Source organism: Chenopodium album, chromosome 10 (assembly GCF_948465745.1).
Source record: "Chenopodium album chromosome 10, dcCheAlbu1.1, whole genome shotgun sequence".
Taxonomy (NCBI): Eukaryota; Viridiplantae; Streptophyta; class Magnoliopsida; order Caryophyllales; family Amaranthaceae; genus Chenopodium; species Chenopodium album.
The window spans coordinates 59,379,543-59,400,561 of NC_137843.1; the positions used below are offsets into that span (position 1 = coordinate 59,379,543).

General features: G+C 36.1%; 2 protein-coding genes across 2 annotated transcripts; both read left to right on the top strand.

The window, feature by feature from the left end:
- The first annotated feature begins 927 nt into the window (after window positions 1-927).
- Window positions 928-1,404, top strand: LOC145565591 (uncharacterized). Its single transcript, XM_081625543.1, has one exon. The coding sequence runs from the start codon at window positions 928-930 to the stop codon at window positions 1,402-1,404; it is 477 nt and encodes a 158-aa protein (XP_081481669.1).
- Window positions 1,405-1,686: 282 nt separating this feature from the next.
- On the top strand, window positions 1,687-13,014 carry LOC145564379 (uncharacterized). The gene is made up of 20 exons (XM_081624696.1): window positions 1,687-2,005; window positions 2,101-2,253; window positions 2,344-2,503; window positions 3,118-3,436; window positions 3,684-3,818; window positions 3,899-4,094; window positions 4,178-4,308; window positions 5,190-5,402; window positions 6,254-6,420; window positions 6,988-7,066; window positions 7,762-8,421; window positions 8,529-8,890; window positions 9,029-9,094; window positions 9,189-9,293; window positions 9,835-10,077; window positions 10,197-10,265; window positions 10,421-10,633; window positions 11,911-12,024; window positions 12,110-12,232; window positions 12,552-13,014. Exons 1-20 carry the CDS (start codon window positions 1,909-1,911, stop codon window positions 12,937-12,939), a joined length of 3,993 nt encoding a protein of 1,330 aa, XP_081480822.1. The 5' UTR covers window positions 1,687-1,908; the 3' UTR covers window positions 12,940-13,014.
- The last annotated feature ends 8,005 nt before the right edge of the window (window positions 13,015-21,019 follow it).

A 21,019-nucleotide genomic window follows, 5' to 3' on the forward strand; every position in this document is an offset into this window, starting at 1 on the left:
AAAACTGAAATCGTATTTTTCATAAAATAATATTTTATTCCAAATAAAACTTATCAAAAATATAATTATTAATTCTAATCTTATTAGGATTAAAGAGAACCTTCTAACCACTTATCAATCAAAATCGATTTGTAAAGTCCGTATGAAAACTGAAATCGTATTTTTCATAAAATAATATTTTATTCCAAATAAAACTTATCAAAAATATAATTATTAATTCTAATCTTATTAGGATTAAAGAGAACCTTCTAAAGAATTCTAGAAGACTATAATTAATTCTAATAACTTTAGGAATAATAATTAACATTGGGTCTTCCTCTAGATCATTGGGCCGCATGTAAAGATCAACCAGGCCCAGTTTAGTATTTTGGCCATAACTTCCTCATTATTCATCGGAATTGGGCCTATAATATATAGTTGGAAAGCTCTTTACAAGCCTCATCCAATTACACTATTATTGGACCTTTGTCGTGGACCAAACTAAACTGGATTGGCTGTTTTCATAAAATAGAGTTGTTTTTCGAAAATAGAAAGAAAGAATTTTAATAAAAACCAACCGCAACACTTGACCTTTCACACTTTCACCTCATTCGATTATGATTCGACGCAAAAGGTATTCATCACTGGGTTTGGTTTTGGGGAGACACATTTGGGTGTCTACAACTACCATCCATCTTTCTTGAGATAACACAAAAAGAGGGTGGTCTATTGATCCAAGGGTCACTCCACACCTTCACCGATTTACCATTCCCTATAATCCACTTGCATCCCTTTTCAATTACCCATCTGCTACTCCAAATGCTCCTCCATATATAGCTATGATTGTTGCTTGATGCGTTCATAGGGGTGCGTCAACTAGCTGTTGTCCCGTGAGTTAACACCAGGCAACGAGGTGAGAATGCTTCTTGGTGTGCTCCCTGTGAAGGTATGCTGAAGGTGAATGTTGATAGGGCGGTATTTGGAGATGCAGGATCCGGTATGGGCGTTGTTATAAGGGACCATACGGGGGAAGTGGTGAGGACGGGCTGCGAGCAAGTCCGTCAGAAATGGGATGCTAGTATTACCAAAGCGAAGGTGATGGCTCTTGGATTGAAGTTGGCTGTCCAATACAATGTTAAAAGTGTGATTGTTGAAAGTGATTGTGAGCGTTTGGTGAAATTGGTTAATGGTGCAGTAAAGGAGGGATCATTTATGGGATTGCTAGCTAAAGAGATTAAAGTTATAGCTGATTTTTTTGATTGTGTTGTTTTTACTTATATTTTTAGGGAAGTTAATGTTGCTGCCCACTCTATGGCTCACCTTGCCCCCCTTGAGTATTCTACTAGGGTGTGGATTGGGAGTTGTCTAAGTGTGGTAGAAGATGTAATTGCGTTGGATTTTTGCTTAAGCATTAATAATAATTAGTCGTTCCGTTGGCTTTCCTCAAAAAAAAAATTTTTTTTTTACATGCATTCCCAAATTAATGCCATTTTAGGAAGTATATTTGATTGTTATTTAACGTCCCGAAATTCGTTAGCAAGATCCATAATAATTTTAGAAACAGACTCAATATTTTGGGTCACCAAAAATAGAAAACAGGCTTGTAATAAAGAGACGAAAGACACACTTGCGAAAAAAATCGTGAAATGCAAAATGAGCCAAAGCGCGGGAGATTTTGAGAACAGTTCCCGCCAACAAAACCCCTAAACAACTTCAAACCCTTCTGCAATCCCCATTTCCCAGCTCTCCTACTTTCTTCCCATCAATCCATCTTCTTCTTCGCAATCACTGATTTATTTTGATCATCTGCTTACTCGTAATCCCACAATTTAGACCCCCAATTTTCCTAATCAAGCTTTTAATAGTGATTTCTACCCCCCCTCTTTTTTGGTTAAACCCTAATTTGTAGGTCTCCGAAATTAATCAACTATGAATACAGAAGGGTTGTCAGTAATTTGTGGTGGGCTTGGGTCAATTGAGGAGAATGAGGGCAGTATTTATTACTCCAGAGATGATTACTGTTTAGGTAATGAATTGTTGATTGAACAAAACCCTAATTTTTGTTTTTCCGATTGTCAGTTTTTATTTATTGCATTGATTTGATTTTGATTTGTTTGGCAGATAATTTGAAGGATTTGTTGAGGTTTTTGCGGCGTGATGATCCGACAACTCGGGATGTGTTTAAACAAGTGTGTAAATGGGATATTGTTTCAAAGAATTTGATACCCATTATTGAGCACTGTCAAGATGATCGCAATTTGGTCTTAAATGCAGGTATATGGTTAATTTTAGATGGATAAAATGCTGTAATTGAGATGATTAAGCGGTCAATCGAGCTAATGATGGTGAATTCTGGGTTTGCAGTGAAAGTATTGGTGTTTCTTACTATGCCTTTAGAGGCTACTTCAAAGGATTTCAATGAGCAGCTTGAATACCTTTGGGGCATTAAGTTTGCTATCACTATCAGTGATGTGGTTGCCGTGATCGTCTCGTTGTTGGAGAAGCCACTTGAAAATTTAGAATGGTATGCAGAAATTGAGTTATTTGTTCTTGAAACTGCTTTGTTTTGAACCCCTTATATATGTATATGTGTGAACAAGAGTAAGGATCTCACTTTCAATTGGTTTTGAGATGAAATTTTACACGAGCTCATGTGAATTAACTCTCCTCCCCCCATAGCCTAGGTTTAATTTCATTGCTGCATCAAACCATAGGGGAATTGCTTATCCTGTACACTATTAGCAGCACATTTTTGTGTGAATGTCAGAACTTAATATCATTATGTAGATCATATGGGCTCGTCCCGCTTTGCTAAATGTATTAACTTATCCCCTTGATATTACTGGCTTGTTTGTTTACCTTTTTTCTATTTTTTGTTTGCTTCTATCAGTTTGTAGAAATGCATGTTGACTTTTGGCCGTTTTGAAATGTCCTTCTATCAAGTTTAGATTAAATAGGGCTGGTTGGACACATACAAAACTCTAGACTTGACTTTGGTGGGAACTATAGTGGAATGGTGATTGATATGTCAACATAAAGGCTCAAATTTATGTAATTTTTAGTTTATTACTAACATGCTTCTTACCTTCAGTTTTCGTGTTATTGCTGTGATCTCATTATTGCTTCTGTGCTGAGCAGTAATGCATTCTCAGAGGATGATTGGAAGCTGGTCCAACTGGTTTTGACACTATTCCGGAATATTTTAGCTGTGCAAGACATCTCAGCACATCAAAAGGCGTCGGGTTCCGCAAGTCTATATTTATCCTTGCGAGATGATTTCTTAGACCTATTGTTCAGAGAAAATGTTATGGATTTGATTATCATTATAACTCAGCATGTTGGTGGTTCTTGTCGGTATCTTCGGCATGACAACTTGCTCTTGTTAGAAATATATCATCACATATTTACAGGTCAAGATGCAGAGTTGATTGCTAAAATCTGCCTGGAGGAATCAAAGGTTGGCTTTCTTGCCTCTTCTTACGACATTTAAGCTCCAAGTTTGAGACTTTATTCTCATCTAGTTATGGACTCAAACTTCTTAAGCATTAAAATATTAATTTGTAAGAGTTTCTTATGCAATGTATCTACTCAAGATTGTCCCATATGGAGTAAATGATAAATACATGATTTTTATGGCTCACTTGATCAAGTTCTGCACCATCACTCTTATAAATCCTTTTTCATTTTTTTTTTGAAATTCTTAGGTTGATGGAGAAGCCAAACCTTGTCTTGAAAGTCTTAAATGGATTATGCAAGAGGAAACCGAAAAGAGAAAACATTCCAGACTGCATGCTAGTCGGCACTCAAAGTTTAGTGGAGCCTTTACACGACTTACCTTGGTAAGAACCATCAGTTAATTGATGCCCGTAGTGTTATGGTTTCAAGTTGGTTACTAATATAAACCTCTTCCAACAAATAGGATGGTTCTAAAACAATGTGCATGGGAATGCCTAGTTCTGCTTCTTGTGATACTAAACTGCTGAAATCAGAGAAAGTCCACCGTGGTCCACAAAAAAAAATTGTGAAAGATTACACTCGACTTCCCACCACGAAACGAAGCATTTTGGAGAGGCTTCATGACTTTCTAAACCAGTTTCTAACTGGGGGATACAATGGTATTGATTTTTAAATACATGTATATTTTCACGATTACGCCTTTTGTGTATCTGAACAGGTAATTGCTTTGCATTCTCATCAGTGCTGATGCAATCCATTGCCCATGATATTGAGAAGGAGCACCATGCGATACAAACCAGTGATGTGCAAATGTTCTTTCACCTTGCTCAGTTTGTTACATTTTTTCAGTATCATAAATCCCAGCTGACAAAGGTGAGATACGTTTTTGGAATATGCACATGAACTCCCATTTCAAAAGAATGGATGGCAAATGTGCCTTTTGAGGCCTAGAAGTTGCTTACTGGATATACATGCATAAGAAAGAAAAAAGTGTTTTGAAGAATCGAAGGATATTTTTTAATCATAAAACAGTATTTGAGCTTTTTAGTTTATATGCTTGAAGTGCAGAAGAAAACTGGTTAAGGGGATCTCTGATTGTAAAAACTTATTAAAATGTTGATGACTTTATATTATATAAGAACCTGCTGCATAACTTTGGTACTTTCGGATAATGTTCAAGTTCTTGTTAAAAATGGTCATCGGACAACATTTGGTAGTTTAATCACTTATAATGTTACCTGCCAATATGTTTCTTGCTCTAGATTATTATTGTTTATGCTTGATGTTGTGTGATATGTTTGAAGGGTCATTCTTATGAGCATTGCTTCAAGTCACTAACCTTGTATATATAAAACAAGGGCTGAAAATCTTGAACATATCGCGTAGCATGTGTAAAGCATCATTAGTAGCTATCATATGTCCTAATCTGCCAGATCAAATTGAGAGTAAGCATCGTGAAATGTGAGTACAAGAATTATTTAATGCTTCACCTATTCATGTCAGAAACCTATACTCAGTTCAGTTCTTTTTTTCTTTAACAGATGCCAACTATTATTTTGACAAGACCATTTCCCATGAAGGATATACAGAATACACCCTATCATTACATGCGTTCAAATATAATGTTTTGTTAAGATATACCTTCTCTGGAAGCTGAGTTAGAAACAGAAATGTTGTGCAATTGCTTCATGATTGTGTAATCAAATTTCCATTATCTCTGGGTTCCTTTAGCTAACCTATACCTTTTCTAATAGCTACATACAGATGTCAGCAATGATTCTTCACTCAATGATGATGATGATGATAGCACATGGTTTAAAGGTGACATATGTGGGCCTATTGCAGCAACCATGAACGATTCAATGTTTATATTGGTAATAGCAAAGTGGCAATTAGCTTTTGAAGGCTTGAAGGAAACAAAGAACAATGCATTTTTGTCAATATCGGGATCTCTCATGAAAACTATGGTATAATTTTTTTATTTAAAATTCTGCAACCACCTTCTCATTTTGCTTCAAACCAGAAAGGGAAAAAAAGGAATTGATTTACTTATCAATTTCTTTGTAATTACGTGAAAGAGATCCACTGAAATGCATGTTTGAACCACGTGGATAAACAACTAGTGAATTGCTTATATATTACGTTTATGTTACCTTTGTAATTTTCTTCTCTTTAAGTCAAAGTAAGCTGACCTGAATTGCCTTTTTTTTTTTTTTTCTTCTCACGTGTACTGATGTGCTATAACTTGTGTAGAATTTAGAAATGTGTCAAGTCACTCAAGTGCCACTTCATCTTGCTTAGTACCAAACTTGTAGCCGCACTGCTAAAGAGCTATGTATTTGATTAGGGAGATGTATGTTTTATGTATACACTATCAGTGAAAGAGGATTATAGTTTTGGTGATCTATTTTCCCTAATCAGTTAAGCAAGTCTTGGTACTTCAAAAGCTTCTTCTATAAATTTTTTTGTATAGTTGGAGGAATTTCTTGTAAAAAAAGGTATGTAGTCAGCTTTATATTTCAGCTACCGTCATCAATCCCTTTCATGCCTTTCAGTGATTTACTAACCATTCTCACAACTTTGCACTTTTGAATGCTTTTTTTTAGTGTGATGTTTCTGTCTTGAATTTTGATATGTAAGACTTAAATTTGGTGTGTAGAGGTGCCATGCTGCCATGTCATCTGACTTGTGTCAGTACTAGCATGTTGGAGTTTTTATTTTTAATGTTATTATGGAAGTTATAGTATGGAGAAGTTGCATTTTGCAATTAATGGTCTCCTGAATAATCTGTTGTATTTCTGTGTTATTGTTTAAACAGATCCGGATGTTGGATTTGGTGCTCAAGATGATGCCTGAAAAATCCAGAGAACCACAAACTGCTCGTATCATACTTTACAAGTTGTTCTATGATCAAACTGATCAAGGGTTGACCAAATTTCTTTTGAATATGTTCCGATCATTTAATGCTCATAAACAGCCTAAAAGGTGATTTTCATCTTTTGTTATAGGTACATTGTTGTGTCGTTTTAACTTTAAAGCTTTTATTATAAATTTACATTTACAACCAATGGTGAAGTTTTTAGGCTGATCATGTGAAGTGGTTTCTATTTTTACTACAAGTACGTGTCTATTGCTGCCCTTTTTTTTACCACTTCAAGTCTCTTTGTAAAATGTTTTTTTGTTGAGAATCTTTTGGAAAACAAGGTTTCCCTGTTTCAAAGTAACAGTGCATACATATTGACCTTATGAGTCGTTTGTGTGGATCTATTGCTGGGATGAAAAAGTAATTACATCCATACAACTTTTTTTTTTGTCCCCCATTTCTGTACTTGAGCTGAAAGGTGTGTTGCCATCAACACTTCTTGGGTCTATAAACTTTAGTTTGGAGTTCAAAAGTAATCATTTCTAGTTTTTTTCCAATATGAATTCAAATTAGCATCTACTGACTGCATTACATCTTCTACTTCCACATTATTTAGTAATTATTATTATTTTTTTATAGATAATTTTGGTTACATAGTTATTAATTGCTGCTATTCTATCTTTTGTTAGTGATCTTGCTGATTTGGTGGAGATAATTCATGTAGTTATAAGGCTAATGGAGAAGCTGCAAGCACATGGCACATTAAGGGTAATTAATTACAACAAGCCCTGCTAGCCTTTTCAATCTTCAAACGTTTTTAAGCCTGCAAGTTGCTTCATTTTTATGTGCATGTTTGATTAATGTGCTTAACCTGGATGAGTTCCAGCATGTACTACCTTGTGCTTGACAGAGCTTGGTATACCTATTTATGAGCAATTATTTCAATTACAGAACCTTAAATGTTTTGTTACCAGTGTATATTGGTTTGTTTGAGGGAAATTCTTATTTCCATTACTCAGCCCTAGAGTGAAAGGATGACTGGGCATCTTGCCTTTTCTCTCAGCTATAAAGTTAGAGGTTAACACCAGTAGCACCAATATTTTCAATGATTTGTTCTTGTACTAATAGGACCATGAAGATGGTTTACTTGAGCATGAAAGTGTCACTTATAGCTCCTCTTGTGAAGAATTGCAGGCATGCTATTCTTAGTTTCTTACGGCTCTGATTTGCATGTTGTCACTTGATCTTACAATTTGTCTCTTTCCCACTACTTTCTTCTTGATCTTTTTATTCATCTTTGTTTTGCGGGAAAAAAGCTTTATTCCTTTTAGAAGCAAATTTATATCTTACGCCTCTATCTATTGTGATATTTACTCTTGATTTTCGTTCTGTTTTGGCCTTCTTTGTTGTTTTTCTGTATACATTTATTATGATGACCTTATCTATTGTACTGTGTTTTGAAGGTTGCCAAAAAATCTAGGAAGGTAAGAAGGAAAAAGGATCAGAAAAATTCAGAAAGCAAAGTTGTTGGAGATGATGCCACAATTCTGAATGGAATCCAGCCCTCCAATAACGAAGAACTTTTTCCTGACACTGGAAATGGTAATAATGAAAGGTTGAATGAGACAAACTGTGACGGAAAAGAAAGTGATAATATTAATGGTTGCAGTCAAGTTGATGAGACTAAGTTATCTAGGGATGAGGGACAAAACTCTGATGGCAGTCTCCCAGTGGGTGATCACACAGAATCTGATCAAATTCATGACCCAGTGGGTGATCACACAGAATCTGATCAAATTCATGACCCAGTAGGTGATGGAGAATCAAATCCAATAAATGAGCCACTGGGTGATCAGAAAGAATCTAATGAAATTAATGACAACTTTGTTGCCACGGGAGCAGATGATTGTGATTCCTCTGCAGATGAGCAAATTACTGCAACAAATGAAGTCGATTTTAAGATGACTTCCTTGCTTTTCTCATTGGCAAACAGCTCCATCATTAGTAACCTCTGTTGTTTGTTGAAGAATTACAAGAGTAATTCTACTGCAACAAACCACTACATTTTATGCTTGCTCAGGAGGATTTCAGATGATATGGATCTTGCTCCTATGCTGTATCAGGTGATCATCACAAGGAAATATCAATAGAAATTTATATTTTTGTACATCAAATGTTGGTATTATTAGTAGGAAGGCATCTAATCCCCCCCTCTCTTTTTAATTGACAGCTGTCCTGCCTCGTCATATTCTATGATATCCTAAATGAACATAAGGAAAAGCCACGTAAAGAATATGAGAACATTGCGCAGTTTCTGACTAGTCTTATAAGGAGAATGTTGAGAAAAATGAAGGATCAACCCCTTCTCTTTGTGGATGTATTATTTTGGAAGACACGGAAAGATTGCCATTATATCAATGTTGAATCTATCCAACATGAAATTGGTGAAATGAAGAAGGAAGTTAAGAATTGGGGTCATGGTGATGATACTGGTCCATCACAACGCAAGGAATATTCTCGTAAAAGCTTAGCAGATGCACTTGGAGATGATGAATATGATGTTAGCATCCCCAATCGACCTCATTTTGAGAAGTAAGATATCTATGTTCGGTATCAGCTGAATATTCTATCACCACCCTGTTGTTAATGCATTAAAATGACAAACAAGTCACATTACATCAAATTATTTGTGGAAATTCTTCTTTTTTGACTTACTCTCTCTATCCACAGGGATGAAGATTCTGATGAAGCTGCAGGAGAGGTCATTCACAGCTATGGTCTTGAAGATAAAACAATGTATTCCTTAGAACTATAATCATGCCTATCTATGATAGTCTTCCTACATTTTGTGCTTTGCATTTTCCTTGATAAAATTTTCCTTTTATTGCAGAATAGACAATTCATTGGAGAGTGATTTTCAAGGGGACGTAAATAGGAAGAAAAGACTGGTTCTCAGTGATAAGCTGGAGGGAGAGATAAGGGGTCTTTATGAAAAGTATGTTTACTTTGATGCAAGTCCTTCTGTCTCATGTAACCAAGCTGAAATTTATCTTTTTTCATAATAAGATCTTTCGATGAGACTATCTCCTAATAAATTTATAGATAAGTTTCATATGTTAACTCGTCCATTAACAGTGGTTTATCTACCCAAGTAAAAGCTGATATTTTATTGGATAGCTTAATTTGATGCACAGCGTGTTAATTTCTAACAGTGTATTGCATTAAAATAGCTTCATCGTTGGCATCATGGCATGTCAGTTTATTGAGATACTCCTTGTAGTAATGATAACTTCATTGTAGTTTGAGGACCAGAATTTGGATCTGATTGTCAAATGATGATGAACACAATGTTGAAACTGAAAACCAAAAGTCTAAAAATAGAGTGAAACATGTAATCTATAAAAATTCTTTATGTTTAAAATCATAAGCACAATGCCCAGCATACTCTATTGTTATCATATGGTTTGTTATGAGATGGGGCCTACCCATTTAACTGATGAACAACTTGTACTCACATGTCTGGATTTGCATTACAGGTATAAGGACAATTTAAACTGTACTCAACTTATCGCAGAAGCTCTTGATCCTAATGGTAATGTCTCTCCAGCTCAAGTTTCCCGCAAATGTAAAAAACTAGGATTACAACTTCCTTCGAAAAAGAGCAGCATGGCTCATCTTTCTAATGATAATGATCAAGACAAGGAAGGCAGACCAGAAATAGACAGCACTCTTCAGGACTTAAATCATGCAGATGGGCCCTCTTATCTGGGGAAACCAATGTAATATTCTCACTTTTTCGGATAGTTCTGTAATTATCCTCAAAACAGAGTTGACCTGCAAAATGCGGACATGTTGATTCCTATTTTTGACCTAAGTTACTGATTGAGGCTCTTCTCAGGCAAGCTAGGAAGAGAGTTCGTGCCATGGATGAAAAGCAGGAGCTGAAAATTAGAAGTCTATTTGAACAGTGAGTGTTTCTTTCGTGCTTTAAATTAAACAGATCTAAAGTTTTCTAAACTTAGTGTATTGTTCAGTTCTTAGTACTTCTACATAGTTTTATCCAAAAGAAAATATAAAACTTAGATATCTGTCTAGTTCTTAGTTTTGATGTGTTTTGGGCAGTTTCAAGGACCATAAGAGGTGCAGCCACATGATCGCAAAAGAACTTGACCCTGATGGAGCAGTGACTGCTGCTCAAGTTTCTCGTAAACTCAAGAAACTTGGTTTACGCACTTCTCGAATGAAAGGTGAAGTAAACAGACAAAAGATGGATGAAGCTTCTACTGACGGAGAAGATGATATAGACGATCTAACTCTGTCTGCTGTTAGGAAAAGGTGATCATTGCTGCATTGTGCTGTTATTCATTCTAAATCTATCTCATGCTTAAGCTGATGCTTATAGAGGTGCTGAACATTTTTTCATGTTTATTCTATGCTACTGCTAATCTATATAATATCTGGTTATCTTTATTTTACTTATAGTACTACAGTATTATTCTTAACTCTTTCTGTCATGAACTGCGATTCACATGTTTTCTTCGAGGTTGTTTTTTTTTTCCTTTCAGAAATAGCAGACTGTCAGGGGTGTGGCTAGCTTCATAATGGCTTTCTCATACCCTGTTTTATACCCGTTTAAAGTTGTATAAAGTGGCTTTGATTCTTTTGTTCGTCGGGTCTAGAGAAGTCTTTTCTATGTAATTTAATTTTAATTTAGTAGACTTGCTACCCATGAGTATATTTTGGTAATTCTGAATTTTCATCCTTTTAATCCTTTGTTCTGAACAAGATTGGAACAGGTCTAATGGATTTTTCATCTGCTAACCTATTAGTTTGTCTCGTTTGTAGGAGATTTTTTATGTTCTCCTATTTTATGCATCCACTCATTATTTTTTTGTTTGCATGCTGAAGGGTCATCCTCATTATGTGCCAATACTTTCATGTAACAAATTTTTGTACTTTTGGAGTCTAAATGACTAAAGCTCCTGTCTCTAGGCTAGGTTTACAAAAAGATATCTTGTGAGCTTTTGGAGTCTAAATGATTAAATCTCAAATGAAGTATTTCTATCTTGGGCCTTCTGTGCTTGTTCTACTCAGTCAACTCTAATTTGTCAGAACTGCCAAACCTGCATAAAAACCATTCTTGAATCAGGATTATATTGATTCTTGAGTAACACTAAATTCATCACAAGGTTGCTATTATTTACACAAAAATTATGTATTTATTCCTAGCTGTTTAGATTGAATATTTCTTTTGAAATTTTATGTAAGTTGGGGGTTTTGAGAGTTTTTTGGACCTTTTTTAAGAGGTAGGAGCGTAGGAAAGTTTTAACCATTCTCTCAATATAGCTGATTGGTTCTTGGCTAACAAAGTTCTGTGCTTGTAAGGTTTCCGAGATACCTACCTCAAAATTTCTGTATCGAGGATCATGGTGATTGAGCTTAATCGATTTCTCTTTTTCATAGTATATTCAAATCAGCAGAAATATTGGGCTGAATCTTTCATGAATTCTCTATTGTCAAAAACCTTTTCCAGCATGTAGACCCTTTAATTTCAGGTAGCTTGAAAATTAAGAAGTTACTCACGAATCATGTTTTATCAATCATTTTTTCAGGAGTAAGAACAAGGTGGATGCTTCATCTGAAAAGGAGTTGGGCAGTTTGAAATATAATGTTCAATCACCAGGGTCCACTTCAGATGATGAACAAGTACTTGGCTCTATTTTAAAGTAGGTGTTATTACTCACTCTCATCCCCCTTGCATAAATTCTGTTTCAATTTTCTTGTTAACCTTTGTCATCTCTTCGAATTTAGGAAACGGAAAATGAAAAGGGTTCAGGCAGAGCCAGAAGACAAGTTTGCCAGTGCTTCAACTAACCAGGAGGATATCGCTGGAGAAGATTCCAGCAATCAAGTTCCTCAAAGTTTGGAAGAAAGGTACGGATTTACTAATAATGTTTTGAGTCATTGCTTTAGAGTGTGTGGCAATTTAGGTCATATCCCCCAGTTTTGGGCTCTGCTGGCTGGTGTCTGACAAAATATTCATTTATTATCAATGTTTGGTTGTCAGATTGTCCAAGTGATTTTTGTGCTATGCTTGGACATCAGTTTTTTCTATTAAACTTGGCCTAAGAGTTTCTAGGGCGCTGGATACTTGGTGTTTACCAGGAGATAATCTGAATGCTTCCAAATTCGCAGTATCTCATCCATATTATTGTTTTTTTTAGTTGTGTAACGATACAGTTCTGTCTTACAGGGATGAAATTGGGGAAGCTGTGGATGTAAATGTTGGTTTTAAAAGGCTTAACATCCCTCATAGCAGTTCAGCACATCAAGCTGTTAGGTCCAGTGATTGGGGTGAGGGAGGTAATCAGCAAAAGTACGACGACCTATCTGAATCTGGGATTGGTACCTCAAATCATGGGTTCTCTGGCAGCAATCCAGAAAATGAAGCTACTCCTGACACCAGTAATGATAAGAGAGGTCTTATGCTGGATGAAGATGTTAAAACTATCCAAAATGTGCTTAATTATAGTGAATTGGAAGATTCAGGGGATGAACTGGCACCTAGTGCATCACCTGAGAGTTCTGTAAAGAGAAGGCGGCTCAGGGTAGTGATGGATTTTGATGATGATGATGAGTAGGATTCTATTTAAAACTTGTAATCAATGTAAATTAACATTTGATTGATGCAAACTGATGTAGTAATTGCTGTTAAATAGTCTGTAGTCTTTGACCCGAGCCAATCTCATAATATTGTTTATATAAATCTATTGCTCAATATTTTTTTTAATCTTTTCTGTTTCTGGATTTGTTTTGCACATTTAAACTAACTTCATTCAGATACAAACTTTGAACAACGTCACTTTTTAAAAAGTGTTGTAATTTGTATAAGAATTCAATTTTGGAGTGAAATTAACACCTAATTCTTTTTATTCTTTACATGTAGACTTTTATGGTGAACTTCTTAAAACTTTTACATTACTATTATAGACATCAAAATCATATAAGTTTTTGCTAGATTCAACTTGAAATGTATTTTCTAAATATATTTTAGTATTTTTACTTTATCATATGAAATATAAACGTGTTTAAAGATGTGCATTGGAGACCGTGTAATTCAAAGCATAAAGAATGAAGAGAGTAAATATTTTTTTCTCATAATTGAAACTAAAGCTGTCAATTCGGGTAAACAGGTCGGGTTTGGGTCGGGTAAGAGTGGGTCGGGTCAACTCGGGTCGGGTCAATTCGGATTAATTCCATAACCTATGCGGGTCGGGTTTGGGTTGGGTCATGCTTGAGTCGGGTCATACTTCTTATCGGGTTTGGGTCGGGTTTAGGTCGGGTTAATAACAGGTCGGGTTACATTCGAGTCGAGTGAACAATAGGTCGGGTTTAATTCGGGTTAAAACGGGTTAGGGTGATTCTCGGGTTCGAGTCGGGTTCGGTTCAAGTCAATAATTTGCGGCTTAGAATCAGGTCGGGTCATTCTCGGGTTGAGTCGGGTTCGGTTCAAGTCAATAATCTGCGGATTATAATCAGGTCGGGTCATTTTCAAGTTGGGTCATTCTCGGGTTCAAGTCGGGTTCGGTTCAAATCAATAATTTGCGGGTTATAATCAGGTTAGGTCATTCTCGGATTCAACTCGGGTTATGTTCAAGCCGGGTTATGTTCAAGTCAATAATTTACAGGTTACAATCAAGTCGGGTCATTTCCAAGTCAGGTCATATTTGGGTTCAACTAACTATAAATAAATAATTATCATTTTTATCAAGCTAATTATTTCCTTAAATTTGATTATAATATATATGACAATATACTAGGGAGCTATAGTATATAATTTAGGAAGATAATTATCTCCTTTGACCATACAACAAATATATACTATATTTAACTCTTAAATTTGAGGATGATGCTCCTTTCTTTTGCTGGCCTGGATCGACTTGGTTTCCCTAAACAAAATGCTTTGATCAACAATAATAAGGTGGTCTAAATTGCATTTAAGGTGATTTGAAATCGGGTCAGGAACAATTTGGGTTGAATTTAGGTCGGGTCAATAACAAGTCGTGTTAATTTCGAGTCGGGTTAATAACAGATCGGGATATATTTTTGGGTCGGGTAAGTGATAGGTCTGGTAAAATTCGGGTCGGGTCAATAACAAGTCGGGTTGAATTTGGGACAGGTCAATAACAAGTCGGGTTGATTTCGGGTCGGGTTTAAAACAGGTTGAGTTAAATTCGGGTCGGGTTACGAACGGGTCGGGCTGAATTTAGGTCAGGTTAGTAACAAGTCGGGTTAAATTCGGATTTTGACGGGTTAAAACGAGTTAGGGTCAATTTCGGTTCAAGTCGGGTTCGGTGCAAGTTAATTAAATTGGCCGCTGTAAACCGGTAAATCGGTGCAAGTTGTAAACCGGTAAATTGGCCGTTTAACGGCAAGTTGGATGGTTCCACACACCCAATTGGACTCCCGTAGGCTATTAAGGACCATGGTAAACATTTCGGCAATTTTTATTTGCGGGCAAAAAAAAGTCAAAAAATTCCAAAATTGAAGAGTAATCCACGCTTTTTGAGAAATTTCGGAGGTTTCGAGGTCCGGTGTCGAAAAGTTTTGAAATTCTAGGGGATACATCTCGGGGTCATATAATGCCGTTTGGAACCATATATGATCATTATTTGTTGTCATAAATATTCGTGGTAGGCTTGAGTTAATGAAATCGGTGCAAGTTGTAAACCGGTAAATTGGTCTTTTAAAGACAAATTGGATGGTTCCACCCACCCAATGGGACTCCCGGACGGTATTAGGGATCATGATAAACATTTCAATAATTTTTATTTTCGGGCGAAAAAAATTCAAAAATTACAAAATTGAAGGCTAATATCTACGATTTTTGAGAAATTTTGGAGGATTTGGGGCCCGGTGTCAAAAAGTCTTAAAATTTTAGGAGATATATCTTGGGGTCATATAATGCCGTTTGGAGCCTTTTATGATCATTATATGTTGTCATAAACGTTCGTGGTAGGCTTGATTTAATGAAATAGGTGCAAGTTGTAAACCGGTAAATTGGCCGTTTAAAGGCAAATTGGATAGTTCAACCCACCCAATTGGACTCCTGGAGGGTATTAGGGACCATGGTAAAAATTTCGACAATTTATAGGCGAAAAAAAGTCAAAAAATTCCAAAATATCCACACTATTTGAGAAATTTTGGAGATTTCGGGGCATGGTATCGAAAAGCCTTGAGATTTAAGGGAATACATCTCGGGGTCGTATAATGACGTTTGGAACCATATATGATAATTATATGTTGTCATAAATGTTCGTGGTAGGCTTGATTTAATGAAATCGGTGCAAGTTATAAACCGGTAAATAGGCCGTTTAAAGGCAAATTGGATGGTTCCACCCACCCAATTTGACTTCCGAAGGGTATTAGGGACCATGGTAAACATTTCGGCAATTATTATTTTCGGGCGAAAAAAGTCTAAAAATTCCAAAACTAAAGGCTAATATCCACACTTTTTGAGAAATTTTGGAGGTTTCGGGGCCCGGTATCGAAAAGTCTTAAGATTCTAGAGATACATCTCAGGGTCATATAATGTCGTTTGGAACCATATATGATCATTATTTGTTGTCATAAATGTTCGTGGTAGGCTTGAGTTAATGAAATCGGTGCAAGTTGTAAACCGGTAAATTGGCCGTTTAAAGGCAAATTGGATGGTTCCACCCACCCAATTGGACTACCCGAGGGTATTAAGGATCATGGTAAACATTTCGGCAATTTTTATTTTCGGGCGAAAAAAGTCAAAAATTTAAAAAATTGAAGGCTAATGTCCATGCTTTTTGAGAAATTTTGGAGGTTTTGGGACCCGGTGTCAAAAAGTCTTGAGATTTTGGGGAATACATATGGCGGTCATATAATGCCGTTTGGAACCATATATGATCATTATATGTTGTCATAGATGTTCGTGGTAGGCTTGAGTTAATGAAATCGGTGCAAGTTGTAAACCGGTAAATTGGCAATTTAAAGGAAAATTGGATGGTTCCACCCACCCAATTCGACTCCCAAAGGGTATTAGGGATTATGGTAAACATTTCGGCAATTTTCATATTCGGGCGAAAAAAGTAAAAAAAAATTCCAAAATTTAAGGCTAAGATCCACGTTTTTTGAGAAATTTTGCAGGTTTCGAGGCCAGGTGTCGAAAAGCCTTTAAATTTTAGGGGATGGGGGTCATATAATATGATCATTATTTGTTGTCATAAATGTTCGTGGTAGGTTTGATTTAATGAAATCGGTGCAAGTTGTAAACCGGTAAATTGGCTGTTTAAAGGCAAATTGGATAGTTACACCCACCCAATTGGACTCCCGGAGGGTATTATGAAACATGGTAAAAATTTCGACAATTTTTATTTGAGGGCAAAAAAAAGTCAAAAAATTTAAAAAATGGCTTATATCCACGCTTTTTGAAAAATTTTGGAGGTTTCGGATGACGGTGTCGAAAAGCCTTGAGATTTTAGGGAATATATCTTAGGGTCATATAATGACATTTGGAACCATATATGATCATTATATGTTGTCATAAATATTCGTGTTAGGCTTGAGTTAATGAAATCGGTGCAAGTTGTAAATCGGTAAATTGGCCCTTTGAAGGCAAATTGGATGGTTCCACCCACCTTATTGGACTCCCGGAGGGTATTAGTGACCATGGTAAACATTTCGGCAATTTTTATTTTCGGGCGAAAAAAATTCGAAAAATTCTAAAATTGAAGGCTAATATCCATGCTTTTTGAGAAATTTTGGAGATTTCGAGACCCGATGTCGAAAAGCCTCGAAAATTAAAGGGATACATCTCAGGGTCATATAATGCCGTTTGGAATCATATATAATCATTATATGTTGTCATAAATGTTCGTTGTAGGCTTGAGTTAATGAAATCAGTGCAAGTTGTATACCGGTAAATTGTCCGTTTAAAGGCAAATTGGATGGTTCCATCCACCCAATTGGACTCCCGGAGGATATTAGGGACCATGGTAAACAATTCGGTAATTTTTATTTCCGGAAGAAAAAAAAGTCAAAAAATTCCAAAATTGAAGGCTATCCACAATTTTTGAGAAATTTTGGAGGTTTCGAGGCCTGGTGTCGAAAAGTATTAAAATTCTAGGATATATATGTTGGAGTCATATAATGCCGTTTGGAACCATATATGATCATTATTTGTTGTCATAAATGTTCGTGGTAGGCTTGAATTAATTAAATCAGTGCAGGTTGTAAACCGGTAAATTGGTCGTTTAAAGGCAAATTGGATGGTTCCACCCACCCAATTGGACCCTCGGAGGGTATTAGGGACCATGGGAAACATTTCGGCAATTTTTATTTCCGGGCTAAAAAAAGTCAAAAAAATTCCAAAATTGAAGGCTAATATCTACGTTTTTTGAGAAAATTTTGGAGGTTTCGTGGCCCAGTGTAGAAAAGTCTTGATATTTTAGGGGATACATCTCGAGGTCATATAATGTCGTTTGGAACCATATATGATCATTATTTGTTGTCATAAATGTTCGTAGTATGCTTGAGTTAATGAAATCCGTGCAAGTTGTAAACCGGTAAATTGGCCGTTTAAAGGCAAATTGGTTGGTTCCACCTACCCAATTTGATTCCCGGAGGGTATTAGGGATCATGGTAAGTATTTCGGCAATTTTTGTTTCCGGGAAAAAAAAAGTCAAAAAATTTTAAAAATTGAATGCTAATATCCACGCTTTTTGAGAAATTTTGGAAATTTCGAGGCCCGGTGTCTAAAAGTCTTGAAATTCTAGGGAATACATCTCGTGGTCATATAATGTCGTTTGGACCCATATATGATCATTATATGTTGTCATAAATGTTCGTGGTAGGCTTGATCATATACGGTTCCAAACGACATTATATGACCCCGAGATGTATCCCTAAAATCTCAAGCCTTTTCAACACCAGGCTCAAAAACTTCAAAAATTTGTCAAAAAACGTTTATGTTAGCCTTCAATTTTGGAATTTTTTGAATTTTATTCGCCCGGAAATAAAAATTGCCGAAATGTTTACCATGGTCCCTTATACCCTCCGGGAGTCTAATTGGGTGGGTGGAATCATCCAATTTGCCTTTAAACAGCCAATTCACTTGTTTACAACTTGCACCGATTTCATTCACTCAAGCCTACCACGAACATTTATGACAACATATAATGATCATTTATGGTTCCAAACGGCATTATATGACACCGAGATGTATCTCTAAAATCTTATTTCTTTTCGACACCGGGACACGACACTTTCTAAATTTCTAAAAAAGCATGGATATTAGCCTTCAATTTTGGAATTTTTTGACTTTTTTTCGCACGGAAATAAAAATTGCCAAAATGTTTACCATGGTCCCTAATACCCCCCGGGAGTCCAATTGGGTGGGTGGAACTAGGGGTGAGCTTGGGACGGGTACCCGTACCGTTAGTACTAACGGTTCGGGTACCCGATAACCAAAATCACTAAAAGTGATACCCATAACCGGAACCGATAAGTTCGGGTACCCGGACTTCGGGTACCCGGATTTTCAGATCGGTTATCGGGTACCCAATAAGATATCCAATAATGATAATTAAACTTAATTATGTAGTTATTATGATATAATTAAAAACTAATTAACAACAATACCATATAATTTTGACCAAATTATTAATAATATTACTAATCATTGATATTATAAAGTGATTATGAAGTGAAGTAAAAGTTTAGATTTATATTAATAGATTTAAGTAGGGAAAAAAAACAAAAAAATGCTTATCGGATCGGATCGGGTAACCGTTAATTTTAAAATGATACCCATAACCATACCCGATAACAAATTAGCGGAACGGGTACCCGAACCGTTATGGTTATCGAATCGGGTACCCTACTTTTCGAAACGGTTACGGATCGGTTTTTCGGGTAGTTTTGCTCAGCCCTAGGTGGAACCATCCAATTTGCCTTTAAACGGCCAATTTACCGGTTTACAACTTGCACCGGTTTCATTAACTCAAGCCTACCACGAACATTTATGACAACAAATAATGATCATATATGGTTCCAAATGACATTATATGACCCCGAGATGTATTCCCTAGAATCTCAAGGCTTTTCGATATCGGGCCCCGAAACCTCAAAAAATTCTCAAAAAGCGTGGATATTAGCCTTTTTTTTTTTTTTTTTGGAATTTTTAGAATTTTTTTGTCGGGAAATAATAATTGCCGAAATGTTTACCATGGTCCTTAATACCCTTTGGGAGTCCATTTGGGTGGGTAGAACCATCCAATTTGCTTTTAAACGGCCTATTTACCGGTTTATAACTTGCACTGATTTTATTAAATCAAGTCTACCACGAACATTTATGACAACATATAATGATCATAAATGGCTCCAAACGGCATTATATGACCCCGAGATGTATCCCCTAGAATTTCAAGACACCGGGCCCCGAATCCTCCAAAATTTCTCAATAATCGTGGATATTAGCCTTCAATTTTGTAATTTTTTGAATTTTTTTTTCTTCCGGAAATAAAAATTACCGAATTGTTTACCATGGTCCCTAATATCCTTCGGGAGTCCAATTGGATGGATGGAACCATCCAATTTTCCTTTAAACGACTAATTTACCGGTTTACAACTTGCACCGATTTCAATAACTCAAGCCTACCACGAATATTTATGACAACAAATAATGATCATATATGGTTACAAATGGAATTATATGACCCCAAGATGTATCTCTTAGAATTTCAAGACTTTTCGACACTGGGCCTCGAAACCTCCAAAATTTCTCAAAAGCATGGATATTAGTATTCAATTTTGGAATTTTTTGACTTTTTTCGCTTGGAAATAAAAATTGTCGAAATGTTTACCATGGTCCCTAATATCCTCCGGGAGTTCAATTGGGTTGTGGAACCATCCAATTTGCCTTTAAAGGCCAATTAACCGGTTTACAACTTGCACGGATTTCATTAACTCAAGCATACTACGAACATTTATGACAACATATAATGGTTCCAAACGACATTATATGACCCCGAGATGTATCCTCTAAAATATCAAGACTTTTCTACATTGGGCCCCGAAACGTCCAAAATTTTTCAAAAAACGTGGATATTAGCCTTCAATTTTGGAATTTTTTGACTTTTTTTCGCCCGGAAATAAAAATTGTCGAAATGTTTACCATGGTCCCTAATACATTCTGAGAGTCCAATTGGGTGTGTGGAACCATCCAATTTGCTGTTAAACGACCAATTTATCGGTTTACAACTTGCACCAATTTCATTAATTCAAGCCTACCATGAACATTTATGACGACAAATAATGATCATATATGGTTCCAAACGGCATTATATGACACCGAGATTTATCCCATAGAATTTCAAGACTTTTCGATATCGGGCCTCGAAACCTCAAAAATTTCTCAAAAAGCGTGGATATTAGCTTTCAATTTAGGAATTTTTTGACTTTTCTTTGCCCGGAAATAAAAATTGCCGAAATGTTTACCATGGTCCTTAATATCCTACGGGAGTTCAATTGGGTGTGTGGAACCATCCAATTTGCTGTTAAACGACCAATTTACCGGTTTACAACGACCAATTTAATTAACTTGCGTCGAACCCGACTTGAACTGAAATTGACCCTAACCCGTTTTAACCCGTCAAAACCCAAATTTAACCCGACTTGTTACTAACCTGACCC